A 19247-nucleotide genomic window follows, 5' to 3' on the forward strand; every position below is an offset into this window, starting at 1 on the left:
TCTCAAGCAGGACATACCACTACAGCAAATCAATTGAAATGTCTGACACAATGGCACTGAAGGTTTTAAGAATACCATGATTAAAAAAATAAAAAAGCACTTCAAATATGAATCTTAAAAGAGACTGTGCACAAACGCTGCATGTGTGACAGTCCTGTGTAAAGACTGTGTACAAAGCAATTCATACACTGTTTCCTGTTGTACATTTCTGTGCAGAACCCACCCCCCCACCCCCCCCCCCCGGTTTGGAAACAATGCAATGCTAGTAAGTAAGATCTTAAGATCTTCATTAAAAAAACACAACACTGTTATCCTTACACCAACAAATACCCCTTCCTGTTATCCCGAGAACAAAAAAAAAACAACAAGAACACTATCTGAACCTGGCTCAAACTTCCAGCATCCTGTTTTAAGTTTAGAAGCATGCAAAGAAGTTGTTTCCTTCAACGACATAAAAGGACATTTCCAGGGCCCTGTAAAACATTCTAAAACGTTTGTTTATATTAAATCGTACCTTTAAAAAATACAAATAGACAGTATTAAACCCTCCCCCCCTCCCCCCTCTTCTGCAGCACAGTGCCCTCTAACACCAGGCTGGAGAACTGCTGGAGTTCTAGCTCAAAGGGAAGAGTGCCCCCTATTGGGCAACCAACAACATAACACTACCTGGTATCCAAATCTAAGTAGAGACTCCTATTGCATAGCACGTTCCCCAATTCCAAGTTTTACAACAAGCCTGTTTAGCCAAGCTCAGGTGCTTTATTAAAACTTTTGAGTGAAACCAGGAATGCATCAAACTGCTATGCAATGGGGGTCGGCCCCAACCTTGCAAGAGATCAGGCTGTATGACGTGAAGAAAGCAAGCCATCAGTGAAGCAGCTGGAGCCCCTAGAGTCTGTGTTGTTGAGGTGTCTCAATATACAAATGTACAGTCAACCTCTGTTTATAATTAATACTGCACTGACCTGGCCCAAAGCAGGCGCCTTCCTGATTACAACCCTGTGCTTATTATCAAATGCATATCCCATCCCATTTCTCACATTTGATTAACACAAAAATAAAGACAAACCGTTGAAAAAGCCTGACAGAAAGTTTGCAAGCAAGTTTGTGTGCAGTAGTTAAAGATTCTCAATATAATGAACTGAAGCACCGATCTGCACACATCAAACTGCACTGGGTACGCTTGCAAATGTTTCAAGCTGCTTTTATAAACTATTGCAGTCCATTTACTGTGTTTACATTTTGTATTAATGCATTTATTTATTTTTGTTGTTCTATTATATGCCACCTTCTTGAACGAGTCTCCTCGGAAAAATAGATTTTAATCCTAGTGGAACTTTCCTGGTTCAATAAAGATTTAAATGAAAATGTATGAAATTAATCAAATTCCACAGCCAAACAAGCATATTACTTGCTCAATGCTTGCTGTGTGTCTTAATGGTTATTTTGCCTTCCTGATGAAGTCAGCTCTCCTTACCGTCCCCATATTAGCTCTCTTTCAAGTGATTTTAAAAAGGGTTTGGCATCTATATCAAGCTCTCTCAGTGCAGAGGCTGAGGAAGAGGACTGCATGATGTCAACGCATTGCACAGCATTACAGTGGCAAGGTCACGGCACTCTCTCCCTTGAGCCCGGTAGACCTTGATGTAACATTTACTATGCCGTTTTTATTTGCAGTTTTTGCATTTTCGAGTGCCAAGGTCAATGTTTTTTGAGTACAATAATAAATAAATAAATAAATAAATAAATAAATAAAAGAATGAAATGAGCATTAAACGAACTGCAGCTGCGGTACTTCTGAAACGATGTTCTGAAAGTCCGCGTGTTTCTGTTGGTAAACAGTGCCCTCTAGTGGGGTTTTCACACCGACTCTAAAGCCAATAGGCTATTTTTAAACAAATATGTTGCTAGGTTATACAAAGTTAATGGCACGGGGTTTCCTGAAAAGCTACTCCCTATTGTTACACATTGCCATGTATGTTTCATACACCTCAAGGTGGTTTCTTATCTAAAGGTCATAAACTGTAAAAAGACCTGTTTTTTTATACTGTATGCATCAAGATTACTTGTTGGTGTATTTTTTTTTTTAGTTGGAAGATTTAAAAAGCAGGTAGAACAAACGCCCGAGGAGTTTTCACGACGCTGAATATATGTATACTCGATGGGTAATTCGGGGCGGCGCTGCAAATTCAAACAAGCTCCCTCACATTACCTATAGGCAGCGCTTTACAGCTACCGCCAATATATTATTTAATAGTCACTTAACTTTTCTTTGTCGGCGTTTGAAATTACCGTACAACTAGGCCTAAGTAGTGTTGCTTTAACACACAACCAAAGCAAAACTTCAAACAACGGGCAGGCGTAATCTCACCAAACGACAGGTGACGTTTTTAGATCTGGGCCATGTAAATTCCACACATGCCACCAGGGGGCAGTCGGACCCCATCCATAACATTAGTCAATTCTGTCATTCACTACTATTGATTACACTGCACTGCAGTAAATATTTAAGTGGTTGAAAGAGCTTTATTGTTAAAGTTCAGTACAAAGTGTCTGTTCACGTTCTGTAAAATAAATGGTTTCATGAATACATTTTATTATTGCAATTTAGCAGAAGCATATACTCAATTTTGTACAAAAACATGTTCATTCCATTGAAATATCCCTGCATAAAGGAACTATTTAATTGTTCAAATATAGACTTATTAAGAATGTAATCTACCTTAATACTCTACATTAATATACATAAAAGTAAATTAGTGTTTGTTCTAAATGCTTGGTGTACAAAAAAAAAAAACGCGTTTAAACATTACAGCGCCGAGGTTCTAGGAACTCCAGTGTGTTTGCATTATGTAACATGTTTGATTGATTCTTAAACAATGGCTGACAGTGTACTCAAACGATTTTTAGCCTAGTGTATGTCGATAAAACAAAGATAAAGAAAATATCTAAGAGCTATCTTGTGTAAGTCTCTTTTTTGCAAAACAAAAGTAAAATAATAATGGTATACGTTTTCAATCGTGTGAAAGTGTTATTACTAATAATGGTATATGTGAAAGTGTTTTTAACAATTGCAATACGTACAGTGTACACATCAATATCACTGTTACACTGCTTTTGTGTTGATATTTTTCGAAAGTAATATTGTCAATAACCCCTTCGTTTTTAGATATTAATCAAAAAATGCCATAACATGAAAATAGCATTGAATAAATTCGTGTGTAGGCCTATGATTTATAAATTACACACACACACACACACACACACACACACACACACACACACACACACACACGTTTGTATTCCTATACTTGTGGGGACTGCTCACAGAAGAAGAAGAAGAAGAAGAAGAAGAAGAAGAAGAAGAAGAAGAAGAAGAAGAAAAAGAAGAAGAAGAAGAAGAAGAAGAAGAAGAAGAAGAAGAAGAAGAAGAAGAAGTGGATGGTGATGAAGAAGAAGAAGAAGAAGTCTGATGAATAAACAAAATATGAAGAGAAGAAGAAAAGAAGAAGGAAATACAAGAACTTGGTGATGAGAAGAAAGAAGAAGAGAAGAAGAAGAAGAAGAAGCTTCTTCTTTGTTTCTTTTCTGTTCTTCGAAGAAGAAGAAGAAGAAGAAGAAGAAGAAGAAGAAGAAGAAGAAGAAGAAGAAGAAGAAGAAGAAGAAGAAGAAGAAGAAGAAGAAGAAGAAGAAGAAGAAGAAGAAGAAGAAGAAGAAGAAGAAGAAGAAGAAGAAGAAGAAGAAGAAGAAGAAGAAAATCCTTTTATATAAACAACAATATATTTTTAAGTATTTTCTGTTACAAAACTTACAACTATGGGATTTATATATTGTCTATGTATGGTTATAATAATAATAATAGTATTTTCTACTTGATCCACAGGCGGATAATTAATTCGATAGGGTGTATATTGTGCTTGACATTCATAAATAATATGAAAAGGTTCCATGTTCTCGTTAAATAATAAGGCTCTTCAGTATCACCCGAATGACAGTATTCTAACTAGAAACCAGACAGCTTGGTCGTTGAGCCCGGAGGCCCACTGCTGTGTCTTCGTGCTTTCCAGCTTTATTATTCTGAGCAGCGCGTTCGCATAGTCACGCATCGATATGGTTTTATATGTGAAATTCCAATAACCTGTTGTTTGGGTTCTAAATTAAAATGCAGTTACGGTTTTAACTTCTGCCGAGTACAAATTGCACTGTCGAGCAGCCGCTCCATTCCATTGCGTTTTGAAACGGCGCAGGTAACCCTTCAGGTTCCGCCGGAATTAGCTACAGAGTGTGAGTTTGAAGTGTCGGGGTGTGAACTGCGCAGAATGTGAAAACTTTCGCCTTGCAACAGGATAAAGGCTCATTATACTTTGCACGTCTTTTGCAGAAATATCTTTTAGCAAATAGCTGCCTGCTGCCCGGAGCACACCGAGGCTTGAGAAAGTGTCCCACTGTCACCTTCCCGCATTAACAGGTTTTATGTACTCGAGGCTCCTCCGAACAATGCAATTGTGTTAAATGTTAAACAAAAGCAAAGGGGTTGTGGGATTAGCACAGAGCAACTAAGAGTACTATAAATTACTCAACGCCCTTATAAATAAAATTATTCATTTCTCAAATGAAATCTTATTTGCAGATTCGTTTATATGATAATAAACATTCTGAAACAGTGGCTCATAAACTATAAACGAAACCAACAAGACACGCTGAACCACGTGTCCTGGGGATTAACTACATTTTATGTAACAGATTGCAAACTCATTTTGGTGTTTACTTGAATTGTTTATACTATGCTTTAGACTCACAAAATTTACCAAAAAACACATTTTGTTAAGTATACGAATTCTAAAATGTGCCTCTAATCTGTTGCGTAAGATTTATGCTCAATTCTTAATTTTTATTAATGCATATCCAAACCGTGTGTCTGCCTGACTGTGTGTGTGTGTGTGTGTGTGCGTGTGCGTGTGCGTGTGCGTGGGTGGGTGTGTGTGTGTGTTTATAGATACATATTTTATGTGGCTTTAATTTTGTCTCTGCATTTATTATTATTGATGGATCAATATTACAAATAATCTGCATAAATTATATTTCATTTTTCTTTTCAACTGCTTCACTTATAGTTTCCTATAGTAACAGCTGCTAGTTATTTGTGCACAGATCTGTAAGGGGGGTGTGACTGCGTGAAGAAATTGAAAAAACTAAACTTCCTGACTATAACAGTAAGGTGGAGTTGGTAGGGCTGTCGTGTCTTCTTTGGAATGCAAATCTCACGGGGCTGGGGACTGATCTGACGTCAGGAAGCCCTTGGTATACCGTTGCCACCAGCACCTTGTAAACAGTTGTTAATCACGTGTGATTGAAGCACATGAGGAAGTACAGTGCAGGGCCCCGCAGCCTCGAGAGTTGACTTGGACTACACACCACAGAGCAAAGATTGGTGGAGGGAGCAAGAGAGAGAATTCTAGCAGCGAACCCTTTGGGACATTATGTTGCCTTAGCGAGCCGGTCCTTTTCTAATCATGTACGTGGGATACCTTCTGGATAAAGAAGCCGGCATGTACCACCAAGGACCTGTAAGACGCCCCGGCATCAATCTGCCAGCACAGAACTTTGTATCAACTCCACAGTACTCTGAGTATACAGGATATCATCATGTGCCCAATATGGACAGTCACGCACAATCTCCGGGGTCTTGGGGCTGTCCATATGCGACAGAGAGGGAAGACTGGAATGCCTATGGTCTAGGACCTTCAAACGCGGTACCTACCCCCATGAGTAGCTCATCGCCCGGACAAGTGTCTTACTGCTCCCCTGATTATAACTCAATGCACCCGGCAGCATCCGGAGTCTTACCGCCACCCCAGGAAAATGTTACAGTGGGACCACAGTCCCCTGACAGTGAGCGGCGTCATTCGTATGACTGGATGAAGAAAACTGTACAGTCATCTTCAACCGGTAAAGTATCACGGGAAATAGCAACAAAAAAGGCGCACATTTCGAAGATTCTGATTTATGAATTTGTATATCTGTAGCTTTAAGGAAAATAATTCCATTGTCATATGAATGCAAATAACTGTTGTTTCCGTTTTGCTTTAGTAAACATGTTTGTTTTTACATCCATAAATTAACGTATTGAAATTATTAGTTACATTTACTGAAGCGGTTCCAGAGTCTTTCCTTTACGATTTGCGCTTCACAAATTGTGGATTACTGGTAGCCTAGCAGTGTAAAAAAAAAAAAAAACATTATTACATTAGAGAATCACATTTTCTATGAAAGAAAGAAAGAAAGCAAATGTAAATTAAAAAACTGCGTTATTATAAGGCGTAAAGGTTGCCAAATGCATCTGTTTAGCCAATTCTAACTGAATGGCTCACTAAAATATTGTTTCGTTTTATTTAAATGTATCGTACTCTATAAATATAAATAAAGGTTATATGGCGATGTATATTGACAAATTAAACACATTTGCGAAGTCTACTGTATTTCACGTTTTCTCGAAATAATATTTATAGGCTAGTTCAATAAATGCGTGTCATCGCAGCCTTATTGTTCGTAGGTTTGCACTGCAAATCGAGTGTTTCAATAGGGTATATTGTAATATTTATTGTGCTTCGAGCACATTCTCAAACAATTCAGATAAACCCAGACTTGTGTTTAAAATATGTTGTTTCATTCGTAACCAATTGGTTTACCAGTGCGGTGACTGGATGCGCTTTTTTTAAACTGGTGAAAAAATAACAAATATGTCCCGGTTGTTGATAACTGACAATGAAATTCGTCTTAAAGTGGGAAATTTACAATTGGCATATATACATCGTTTAAATTAAGCCTATAATCTGTGGTATTATAATCTTGAATAGTCAAATGGCTGAGATTTAACCATGGTGTTGGAAATACCGTACAGCCAATGTGAAAAACAAAACCCCCACCTTGGTGAGATTCAATGTGGGGGAGTCATGGATAGCACTTTGATGTACAGTACCGTGATCCAATATAACCGTTTGCATGGACGGGGAAAGGGTATGTGGTTTCCATGTAAGTGGTAACGCCGGTGTCGGGAGCAGGCGCCAGCTGCAGTTGTAATGCTAATTTTTCCACTGCTGTAAACGAGATGTGAGGTCTACTTTTTTCCTGGGCCACATTGTCTGCGGGTTTTGAGGTCTATCTGTCATATTCAGGCGGCGGTGCCTTTCAACACTCCGTTTGGCTTTGATATGCACAGGGTCTCTTCCTCGTTCATTCTTCAAGAGTTATATTGCCGGAAAGGGTGATGAATTTCACAGCAAATAAAGAGCCCTGCCCTTGCAGCATTGTTTAAGGGGCAATGTCCTCTAAATTTTATGACCAAAGTGAATAGGATGAGTGCCTGAGAGCCGTGCTCGTATTTATAAAGCTGGTTGAAATTTAACCCAGTTTTTGGACATAAAAATAAATTCGAGTTATCAACTCTGTTCAAATGCAAATCATTATTTTATTTCTTAGTGATATCTTCCCAGTTTAAACTTGCTAAGGTCACCAAAAATGTACAGAATTTAGTACAACTGTTATCGTGTATTTTTAGACAAGATCATCATTGAACGAAACCGATATTCTATTTATTAAAATAAGATGTTTTGAAATGAATTATAAAAGTGAACGTGGAACGTGTACCATTAAACGGACACTTTAAAACGCTTAGTTATTTATAATCAATTATATTATTATTATTATTATTATTATTATTATTATTATTATTATTATTATTATTATTATTATTATTATAATAATAATAATAATAATAATAATAATATATAATAATAATAATAATAATAAACTGTAATTCCCCGCTTTCCCTGGTTCTAAATTCCTTTTGGCAGTTGATGAAAGGTCGATGACATTTATTTAGTGGTTTGCAAATCAAACACGCTTGTCCTGGGATCTCCAGGCGGAGAGGGGCTTCGATAAGATCGTCTTGTACCTCTTTGTGTGTCGTGTGTTCCCTCTTAACACATCAATGGACTTCAGTGAACTTCTCCAAGTGTCTTTGTTCTACAGTTTGTTCCAAAACTCACATCAAAAACAGCCCGGCAAGTTTAGACAGGACATTTACATATAGGGTCTATACAGCCATATAGATTAAATCGGGGCACCAAAAATAAATATAATATAATATAATATAATAATATAATATAATATAATATAATATAAGTATATAATATATTATAATATATATTTATATTATATTATATTATAAATGCAGACCCTGTAATAGCAATGTTTCTGTTAGTTTAAAAAAAGTATTTTATAACGGTTTATTGTATTTATTTATGTATTAATCTTTTTCAAATATTTATTTTGTCAGTACAATTGTAATGGTATTTAGTCCTTCCAAATGGTTAAATGCATTGATTGTATATAATTGTTTCTGTACAGCCTGTAGAAATGAAAGCGTTGATGTTTTAAATGTGTATGGGTGCATGCGTCAATAGAAAAGCAATTCAAATACACACTGCAATGCGTTTCCAAGCCGTTTCGCTGTAGATCTATTTCATGCTTTTTTGCGTGCAAGGTAGGCATGTTTCTATCTTTGTTTTTTTTTTTTTTTTTTTTAACAGGTAAAACCAGAACGAAAGAGAAATACAGGGTTGTGTATACGGATCACCAGCGGCTCGAACTCGAGAAAGAATTCCATTACAACAGATACATCACAATCAGAAGAAAATCCGAACTGGCGGCGAACCTCGGGCTTTCCGAGAGACAGGTATGATTGAGGCCGTCACTCCGTGTGTAACTCCGCACCGAGGCTTGATAGAACCAGCTGTGCGAGAAGGACCTTCTCAGAAGGCTTCGTTTAAAAACTCTCAACGTTGTATATTAATTCGGCATCGATTTTTATCAGTTGGCCATCCTTCCAATAGTGCGCTAATCCAAATTTAAAATCCTTAAAATATGCACCAATAAATAATCATTTTAAGAAAACGAATCCACAGATCTCAACCAAAAAGTGATTCATTAGCTGAAGCAGGAATATCTCAAGTTTTGAATTAGGACACGGGCGGGTCGTTAAATTGACGGGAATATTTTTTAAAGGGTGTCTTTTTCTTTTTGAATTGCAGGTGAAAATCTGGTTTCAAAATCGCCGAGCCAAAGAGAGGAAGATTATTAAAAAGAAGATGGGTCTTTCTGACGGCAGCGGGGGCTCAGTGCACAGTGACCCGGGGTCCGTGAGCCCTCTCCCGCTACCAGGCTCTCTCAGTCCTGGGATCAACGCCCATGTATTTCCTCCACCTGGAATGAACACTTTACCGCCAATTGGGAATTTACAACAAGTTACAGTTACCCAAATAAACAGCACCTGGACTTTGGATAAGTAACGATACGAGCACTCCATATCTTCAAAGAAGGACAGTTTTACTGCGCATCTTAAATTTATTTCCAGTCATGGGTTTGCTATTTTTAAAATCCATACAAAAAAAGACTTGAAATGCATCATGGAATATGAGGATACGACGTAGATTTTATTGAATTGCAAATTGTTGGATGCTCTTCTAAATAATATTGTTGTTGTTGTTGTTGTTAATATTGTATTAAGTTTAGGGTTTAGATTTGTTTGTGTCTGACACTAGAAATGGATTCCTCGTGGATTGACAGCCTACATCAAGCTTTTGTATGAATGAATACAGAAAAAAATCTTGTAAATTGCAACGAATTGTTATTCGAGAATACACAGTGTTACTGTAACCCGCTTGGCTGCAGTTTCAAAATGACCACCTCTCATGAAGACACGTTATAGCCACTGTGTGGAGCAGGATATTTTATACAACGATTCTTACAGATACAAATTCTGGACGCCTAATGTGCCATTTCAAGACATTTCCACAAACACGAGAACTCATTAAGACCTTTTATAATTGTATTGTTCTGTCTGCTGCATGTTTGAGATGAAGTCACGCGTTTTGTTGACTTGAAACAAACCGGTCTAATTATTTCTGTACTGAAAATATTATTAACTATGAATTACGGGTACATTTTATTAAAAATAATAATAATAATAATAATAATAATAATAATAATAATAATAATAATAATAATAATAATAATAATAATAATCAATTTGTAAATAAAAGTTTTTTGGAAACTTTACAGAGTGATTGAAGTGTTTGTTTTGACATCCACTACGCATTATTTACATTTGAAAGATGTAAACCGCCAGCGTGCATTTTAATGCAGCAAAACACCCGTGGCACTCTGAAGTGGATAAACAAAGTACTGAGTGGGGCAGTTACAATGTTCAGCACTGGTAGAAACCAGATTTTGTATTCGTTTATTAAATGTTGTTTTGAAAACCATAACCCACTGTTACAAACATGTTTTTAAACGATCACCCATTTGTGTAATTCGTTTAAACAGGCGAGTTGGCTGCCTTTCAAAAGTAAGACCAGGTGCGATTGTTTTACATGTATTACCTTTGAGTTCAATGCAGGTAAAAGTTCGAACAAAACTGAGCTGCAGGGAAGTCGTCGTATCCTATCGCCCACACGCAACTGTTATCTTTAGAGTGGCAGACGTTCTCCCTTTGTTTTTACTGTTTTGTATTTTTTATATTATTTTTTTGTTTTGTTTTTTTTTTTTTTTTTTTTTTTTTGTTTTTTTTAATATCAGTGTCAATAATTGTACACAAGCAATGTTCAGCATGTAGGCCTGGCCTGCCAATCTACAATTCACAGACAAAAAGTCAAACAAAACGTTCAAAGAATGGACCCAGATCACTTTGGCTAATGTGCAGACTGAATTCTATATTTAGCATCGAGTGTGTGGCAATATATTTAGGAAACAATCCTATTGTGCAGCATATTTTAAACACATCAGTGAATTGTTATTAGCAACTGAAATTAAAAAAAGCTCAAAATTCTCCATTTCCCTGAGGCTGTATGCATCATTATTGGAAAGATAAATACCACGGTTAGGTTGGCTGTGATATGAAATGCTGGAACATTTCTTGAACAATATATTTGATTGCAAGTTCATGGACCTAGCTTATTTAAATATTGAAATCCGTCTGGAGAGGTCAGGGCTCCTTTGTTCATATTATTCACAGACCTTCTTCAGATTTCTATTTCTCTTTTCGTGCAAGTTGTCTTTCTTATGAGTAGGTTAAAGAAACGGGGCTGGATACAGGAGCTACACAAATCAGTTCAAAGGTTATGTTTTACTGGCAGTAGTGAGAGTCTATACAATCGGCTGAGGTCTTGTGGACTACTAAGCCCCACCAGCTTGAAAGAGATCCATTTATGTTTTTAATAAAGCTGCAGTATTCAATTGCTTTTTAAAATGTGTCCTAGCTCTATATTAAACACCACACTATCACACACGCACACGCACACGCACACACACACCAGTGGTACTACGTGTAATAGGATTGTCACTCTGCAGCGCAAATGAGTAACCCAGCAAGGTGTTAGAGAATTGAAATTAAGTCATTGGAGTGCATGATAGCATCTGGTGTAGTATACTCAGCTAAGATAGTTGATTCAGCCAGCGTGCATTTGAATAATCAGTCATATTTATTATTAACGTATGATTGCAAGACGTCGGTAGACTTCAAAAAAGGCTTAATCTTAATACCAAATCATAATAGATTACTTAAACAAAACTGTGTAATATCTCGTCCACATGTTTGCACCATTTTTAAGAATATCTTGACTAACATATTTTAGCTTTAATGTGTTACACATTATTTTTATTATTATTATTATTATTATTGGATGGATATTATGAAAGTTTGCGCTACATCAGATGATAACAGTAAAGTCTCCTACCTTTATTACGTACTGTCTCTCCATTCTGCACCTTCAAGCTCCTGAGCCTATCACCGCGCAGGTAGAAACTGCGCAGACGCGCAGCCGCTGTGTTCGCAGCCCTGACGTCATGAGCGTCCTGCTGCCTAACATGGCGGATTTCGACACCATCTATGAACTGGACGAAGAGGATGAGAGGGTGGTCAGCGAGGAGCAGTTCGTGAGATTCTGTCCGGAGCCGGTTATCATGCGGGGAGCCGGACACATCACGGTGTAAGCATCGGGGTCCAGAGTATTCAGTTACAAGCGCTGGGTTGCGTGGTGTGTTTTTTGGTCCTCTAGTTGGTAGGCCGGGAGTGAAGCCGGGAACTTTCTTAGCAAATTGCATCCACCTCAGACGGCAAGGCGCTCTAAAGTGGCTGCAGTTCAAACCCTATTCTAATAGATGCCTGTCTGTTCTGCTGCAGAACAAGACATGACGGTTTGTTTTTTATGACATTGATATTCGGGATTGCCCGGCAGGTGCAGGGTGTAATGTTGCACTGTGCGGTTATGAAATTAACGACCATAGTTATCGTAATGAGTGTTGACTTCTTTAAACGCTTCTGCGCTACATGTCAAAAAAGATATGCACACATGCCCTATTGGTTATTCACGTACACCTGTGAATAATCAGTTCCTGTCTGGAGGTACGTCTTTCACAGATCTAATCTTCAATACTCATTACCCACTAAGTGGTCCAAGAAATGACAAAAATAAAATAAATTAGAGGATGATTGAATGTTTTAAAAAAAAAAAAAAAAAAAAAAGTACAGATGTGATTAAATACGCATTTCTTGGTATTAGTGAAAAGATTACATTTCACTGCGCAGTTCACCCACCATCGTTAATGGGCACCCAAGCTGGTTTGGAAAAATTCACATTACGTTTTTTTTTTTTTTGTGTGTGTTTTTTTTTTATTTTTTTTTTTTTTTTTATATTTATATTTTAAAGAAACCAGAAGTTTGTGAGAGAACTGTATGCAGAAAAAGAACCTTCATATTATTATTTTTATTGTTGTTTTATTATTATTATTATTATTATTATTAATAATACAAATTATAATAATAATGAAAAATTACAAAAATTGATTAAATGACATGATACAGTATTCTGGTATTTGACTAGTATTTGTATTTATAGGGTACTCTGCATGCATACAATGAAATTACATGATTTAGACAGCCCTTTTTTTATTTATTTATTCTGTATATATTTTCAGATTTGGTCTGAGCAACAAATTTGAGACAGAATGTCCTTCAGTTCTCACTGGAAAGGTACGTCTCTTTACAGTTAGGGATGGAAGCATTTGGCCAAACTGTGTACTACAAACACTTGGTATGTGAATGCTTGCAACACATTATGATTCAGCTGTTTCAATCGTGTTTAAACTCTGTGTTAATCCAAAAGGTGACTAGATAAATGCGTCAAGTTAAACAGCTTTTCTGGAAATCAGTGGCCTGCTGTCACTTGCTGGCATGTTCTTTTTTAACAAGCTATAAACTTTATGGATTCTGTTATATAAATCAAAGCCTGTGTACACTTACCCATTTTCAACTTCTCTTTAATTATTTCTGGTACCAATACGATTTATACATTTGATTAAATAGACCTATACTACAGTGCTGTTGCAGTCAAGACCCCAGTTTGTTTTTCTGTCTGCCGCTTTGTTTATGTAATCCTATTTTGTATACTGTTTTGGGTAAAGGGCTGCTGAGTGGATGAAAGATTAAATGTATCCTGTGCAATCAGAGCTGTAAAGCGCCTGGCCTCCATGCAACACCTAGTTCTAGGATGCTTTTCCTATGACATCAGTATAGAGCGGGATCTTTGGATTAAAATAGTTAACTAGTAATTTATACCAACCCCATATTAATCCTGTTTTAATTTGCTGGAGGGAATGCAAGAACTCGGTGCATCTTTGAGAAGAATCTTAAGCAGCACCCTGTCAATGAATAAGCTGTGCTGGAGGAAATGTGTGTGTATTTGTGAAAGGCTTCAATGCTCGTGCATACAGCTCCAGGTGACAAAATAGTGACAGAAAACTAAACCATACAGAAGAAAGAAAAGCTTCCTGGGACTCTGGAACAAAAAGAGGCCTGTGGGGAGACGATTGGGCATCGGGAAACGTAGGGTAATAAAATGTACCCCTTGCATTGTGACCCAGGGTGACATGTGATGGATGTGGTCGCGATTATTATGATTGAAGGGTGCAGATCAGACCTGCTGGGCTTTATGCTCCCTGTTTGCAAAGAGACCTTCCTATCCTGTCATAAAAGATTACGACCCCTGTTTTATGGCGTACAGACCCTGAAAGGAATTGGCATCCATTCACATAGTGTGGACTGTGCAGCCATGGGCTGTATGCTTATCTCTCTTTGTGTCCCCCTTTGGCGCAAAAAAGACAAAAGCTTGCCAGGCAACTTAAGAACACACAGTTAAAAGATTTCATCAGAAAATCTGGACAACATCTGCAAACCTGTTACCTGTTTTATCTTTTTTTAGTTTACCTTTGATCTGCAAAACCTCAGAGTAAGAAGAGTGTAAAACATTATTTTTGCTTTGGTAGGGACTAGTTTGTGGAAAAAAAGTATTCAGTGTCTTATGATATTTATTTAACATTACTGTTTGGTTTTGAATGTCTAATGCCCTATGCATATAGCAGCATTTTCCTTGAGTGTTTTGGGAAGGTTGGTATCTTGTCCTTCTCCACAAATAAAAACAACTTCACTCTGCATGTATTAATTTGATGATGTCCCTATTCAGTGTAAGCCATGTTTTATTTAATTGAGGCGCGTCATTATAATACCGTTGGCTGTGTAGCGGCTCACGTGTATTTTCTGTTTTGTTTTCTGCTGGGCTAGGTTGCTTCAGAAGAATTCAAGTCGAGTATCGGCCTTGTCAATGCCTGCTTGAAGAAGAATCTCCCTGTAAATGTGAAATGGTTGCTCTGTGGCTGCCTTTGTTGCTGTTGCACACTGGGCTGCAGTCTGTGGCCTGTTATTTGTCTTAACAAAAGAGTAAGTATTCTTGTGAGCTGGTGGCCTTTCTCTGTTACATGATCGTTCTGTATAACTGTGTTGGAACCCAATATTTCACTAGTTGTGTTGAGGCTAATTTTAATGGGTAGCCTATATTGCAGCTCTGGGAGGTAATAGGCAGTATACTGTTAAGGCATATTCATTTACTGATGTAGGGCATATTAATTTACTGTTTTACACTGCTGAGCCTCTGTTTAAGCAGGAATGTGTAAAAGGAGGAGATTGTGTTGAATCTGAATGATGGTAAAATGAACATTGCAAGCTAGTAAATTAGTAATTGTCTCCATAAATGTTTATACTCACATATCCTTTACATTGTTTCTGCATTTAATTAATTGAATTTAATTTGTGAATTATAAGTATCGCAGTATAGTACAGTTATTCTGCAGTGTGCATTTAAACCAGGTGCCTAGAACCCAGGCAAATTTTAATGAATTAATTTTCTGTTCATATAATTGTCTACTGCACAAGTTCGGGAATGCTAGCAAGGTCAAAGAAAGCGATAGAATTGTACACTATGCAAGCATATACATATTTAATCTGTATTGGGGTTCATCTAAATATATATTTTATTTTCTTTTAGACAAGAAGATCAATTCAGAAGTTGTTAGAATGGGAAAATAACAGATTGTACCATAAGGTAAACGGCAATCAGTAAGATTGTTTTTAAAGAAGATTTTATTTGTGTTTTTTTTTTTTTTTTTTGCAGGCTAGGATTGGCACATGGGAAATGTTTGCATTTAAATAGGGACACCTGAAACTAAAGTTTGGTTCTTGCAGCAATGGGGGGGGGGGGGATACAGGGTAGGTAGAATATTAAACAAGTTACTGATAGTAGAAGTAAGAAAAGGGCTGGCGGTAACAATCAACAACAATCTCATAACTTCATTCAGCTGCTTACCTCTGCTGGCATTACTTTACCCACATCATCAGTCCTTCAGGTAAGACAAACCTCACTCTGAAGATGATATGTTATTAAATCATCTGCAATCAGTTTTAAGTGACACAGCTCCAGCTTTAGTTTTTCTGCATGCTGCACCTGGTATTCTTATCTTGTCAGACCTCAGGAGCCGCTGTAGGCAGACTTGGGTGTGGTCAGGATGGGAAACCTCCAAGAAACACTCAGGTACATGGTAACAGCAATGAAGGCATTAGCCAAGACGCTTATACTTTCTGATAGTTTTACGGTAAGGGACATCTCTCATGCAGCATTCTGTCCCAGCAATGTGCTATTGAAAGGTCCTGCCTTTGAGCTGAGATTTTAGAAAGAATCAGATTACATGTGTCACAGTTTAATCTACTTGCGCTCCTCAAACCAAGTTAGCCTTTTAAGAGTATGTCTGAATATGGCTCTTTTATAGCAAAGATTATTAACTGTTTTTTGTATCTAATTATCTAGCTTGGGCTGCACTGGAAGTTAAGTAAAAGGAAATGTGAAAGCAGTAACATGATGGAATATGTAAGTGTTTGTTTTATTTTTTGAATTGTGATCACCATTCAAAATGAACACCTGTTTCTTTAAATTTCCACTTTCTTACTTTTCAGGTCTTGAAAGCTAGTTAATCTATGAAACAATATCTTGTCTAAAAACCCTATTTTCAATAATTATTACTGCTTTTATTGTGACAATTGTGAGTAAAAAAAAAAAAAATTCTGTTTTTTTTTTTAGGTAATTCTTATAGAATTCTTGCCCAAATATCCTGTATTTCGACCTGACTGAAGAAATGTACGAGACCTCCTGCTATGATCTTTCATTCCTACCTTAGTGCCTTGTAGATAGGTTGGACAGATGACTGTCTACGCTGCTCTGTTGTTATAACTTTCCTTAGTACTTTGTACAGTAGAATCGCAACACCATTGCTTTCCTTTAGAGCAAACTTTGCACTTTCATTTCTTTACTTTAAGCGATGCTCCTTTGTTGCACTCAGAACCTTGTTGTGAACCACACACAAGGTAATTGCCATAGAGGACCTTAATATTGATGCTGTCTAAAATGTGCAAAGAAAGAGGCGCCACAAGCATGTACACGTGTGCAGCAGATCGGTTATGAAATGGCTAACTTCAGACTTGGCCTATTGCAGCAGAGTTACCAAGTTTACAGAAAGAAAGACTTCACTTAATTCACCACCCTTGCAGCCTGTATGCCTTGTATACCAATCACTACCTTTATATTATAAAATATATTTAAAAAGTATTTAAAAGTCACAGCTTTGATCTGGGTGATCATTAAGAAAAAGTGACACCCCTTGCATTAAACATACTTATTTGGGAGCATATTTAAGACAGCATCATTTCTTTTGCACTTTGGAAATTACTTTTTGCTGGAAAGCTAAGAAACAAGCATGTAAATAGTGCTTCAGTACAGAATGTACAGTGTGGTATGCCATTGTTTACAGAATGTAATATAGCTCTTATATTGTATTGCCAAGAATGTAATGTAGATTTGTTATGAATGAGATTTCTAAGCACTTTCCAGTTTGTATAGACCTGTTTAACCTAGTAAGCCATATTGATTATGTACATAATGCCAGATTAAGGACTGCATATTGCACTTCAGCAAGCTGAGAAGGAATCTGGAACGTAACTCTGGGTTCATTTAAAGAGGTAGTGACTAATGTCTTCACTCTCATTAGTGTAACCGCGTTCTCAGTCCCTTATTGTTTTAGTGTTTGGTGTTGATATGTGTGTGTCTTAAATGATTCCCCTGTTTTTACTGAACACAACACTCAGTTCACCTCCTGTAGGTAGCAGGACCCCACCTGTGCCTTGCACTTGTGTTACAAGCTGTGACAATTAATTGGGACACTATTACCTGTAACACAGCGAGTGAGTGGTTGTTATGCTCAGTTAAATTTCCTTTTTTTATATATATATATTTTTTTTTACTTTTAACTTATTTGGGATGTTTGTGACCAATTAGAAACCAGTCAGGAGGAGCCCCCAGCAGAGTGCTGTTATATTTTCTGTAAAGACTGCAGATGTTCAACCTGTTTGTGAACATGCAAAGGATATTCATGTATATTGATATTGCTGTATTTGACACTAAACTGTAGTTTTGCTGCTACATCGACCCCGAGGCCAGTACCTGTATTTGGCTTGCGTATTTTTGGCGATGGGTAAATGAAGTAAGCGTTTTAACACTCGTTTGCTATGTGTTGAGTCAACCACTAACAACAAGTGATGGATGCAGTCCAGGAGCGGGTTCCTTGGTCCTGTGTGCTAAAAGAATCCAGATGCCACTCCTCATGACAGAGGTACAGGTTAATCAAATCAATCCCTTCCAGTGATACCGAGGGGTGTAAAAAGCAAATCAAGTTAAACGTGGTTTTGGCCAATTAAAAGTTACTCGTGCTTGACTCCTGGTTTTAATGTTTTGGTGCCAGGCATGCTCTTCATAATGGTTCATTCATGATTGCCTGTATGTTAATTACAATTCTGATTACAACCCATCCTCTTCTTTCAGGTCTGATGCTTGTGTGCTAGTGGTTATTTTGTACTAAAAATGCCTGCTTGGACAGTCTAGGTAGGACGTACTCTTTAGCATTGCAACACAACAGCGGGTGAGACTTATTTGCTTTGTAACTTAAAACCATGTCAGGCATTTTCTTCAAATATGATTCCCAAAAAAGTCAACCTAAAATTGGAAAATGTCTTTTTGCATCGTTGCGTGTACTTTTCATTTTGAGATTGAAAATAATAATTAAAAAAGTAACGTAATGCATGTAATTTTTGCCATTTTAGTTATTCTTTTTAATAGTCCAGACAAGTTCTGGTAACCTTGAGCAAGAATCTGTTAAACTGTTCAACAGATTACAACACACGCCTTCATATAATAAGTTGAAAAAAAAAATTAAATGAACTCCTGATTTGCCCCATATTAATTGAATTATGTATTTTATTTTAAGTAAAAAATATATACTCCTGTTTCATACCTTTTATGCTGTCAAATTAAAAAAAAAAATCTGTATTTTGTTTGATCTGAAGTTTTAAAAGTGTGCTGGTATTGAGTAATGTATGTATGCTTTCAGGACTATTCATTACATCACCAGTCTTTCAGGGAAGATTGTATGTAGTGTACTAACAGTAACAAATATTTGCTGTTTTTGAAACATTTTTTGGGAATTTTTGGGGGGGGGGGGGGGGGGACCCTCTCTGTTATAAGTTAATCTGTGTGATATTCATTTTTCTGCATATTCATTTGCATGGTATTCTGTGTCAATGGAATTCCTTGAGTTAGAAGCAGACGAGTTGTGAGCACAGATAGTCGTTCTGTATACAGATCCTAAAGGCTATTTACTGTAGGGGAATCAAAGACTGGTCGCCACACCTGGAACCTTAAACAAATGTATCGCTACCTATCAGCCACAAACTGCTATCTGAAGCTTGCTGAATG

At 37.1% G+C, this 19247-nt stretch overlaps 2 protein-coding genes across 3 annotated transcripts; both read left to right on the forward strand.

The window, feature by feature from the left end:
• Nucleotides 1-5395: 5395 nt before the first annotated feature.
• On the forward strand, nt 5396-9992 carry LOC121295680 (homeobox protein CDX-1-like). Its single transcript, XM_041220639.1, has 3 exons — nt 5396-5949; nt 8592-8737; nt 9093-9992. The coding sequence occupies exons 1-3, from the start codon at nt 5514-5516 to the stop codon at nt 9348-9350; spliced, it is 840 nt and encodes a 279-aa protein (XP_041076573.1). The 5' UTR covers nt 5396-5513; the 3' UTR covers nt 9351-9992.
• A 1904-nt stretch (nt 9993-11896) lies between these two features.
• chic1 (cysteine-rich hydrophobic domain 1) lies at nt 11897-17730 on the forward strand. Of its 2 annotated transcripts, XM_041220641.1 has the most exons (7): nt 11897-12047; nt 13036-13090; nt 14678-14833; nt 15438-15494; nt 15915-15980; nt 16254-16313; nt 16524-17730. In XM_041220641.1, the coding sequence occupies exons 1-7, from the start codon at nt 11905-11907 to the stop codon at nt 16572-16574; spliced, it is 588 nt and encodes a 195-aa protein (XP_041076575.1). In that variant the 5' UTR covers nt 11897-11904; the 3' UTR covers nt 16575-17730. The 2 variants fall into 2 exon arrangements, with proteins under 2 accessions (XP_041076575.1, XP_041076576.1); XM_041220642.1 differs by lacking the exon at nt 15915-15980.
• Nucleotides 17731-19247: the final 1517 nt, after the last annotated feature.

The sequence above is a fragment of the Polyodon spathula genome, chromosome 20, assembly GCF_017654505.1.
Source record: "Polyodon spathula isolate WHYD16114869_AA chromosome 20, ASM1765450v1, whole genome shotgun sequence".
Classification (NCBI taxonomy): Eukaryota; Metazoa; Chordata; class Actinopteri; order Acipenseriformes; family Polyodontidae; genus Polyodon; species Polyodon spathula.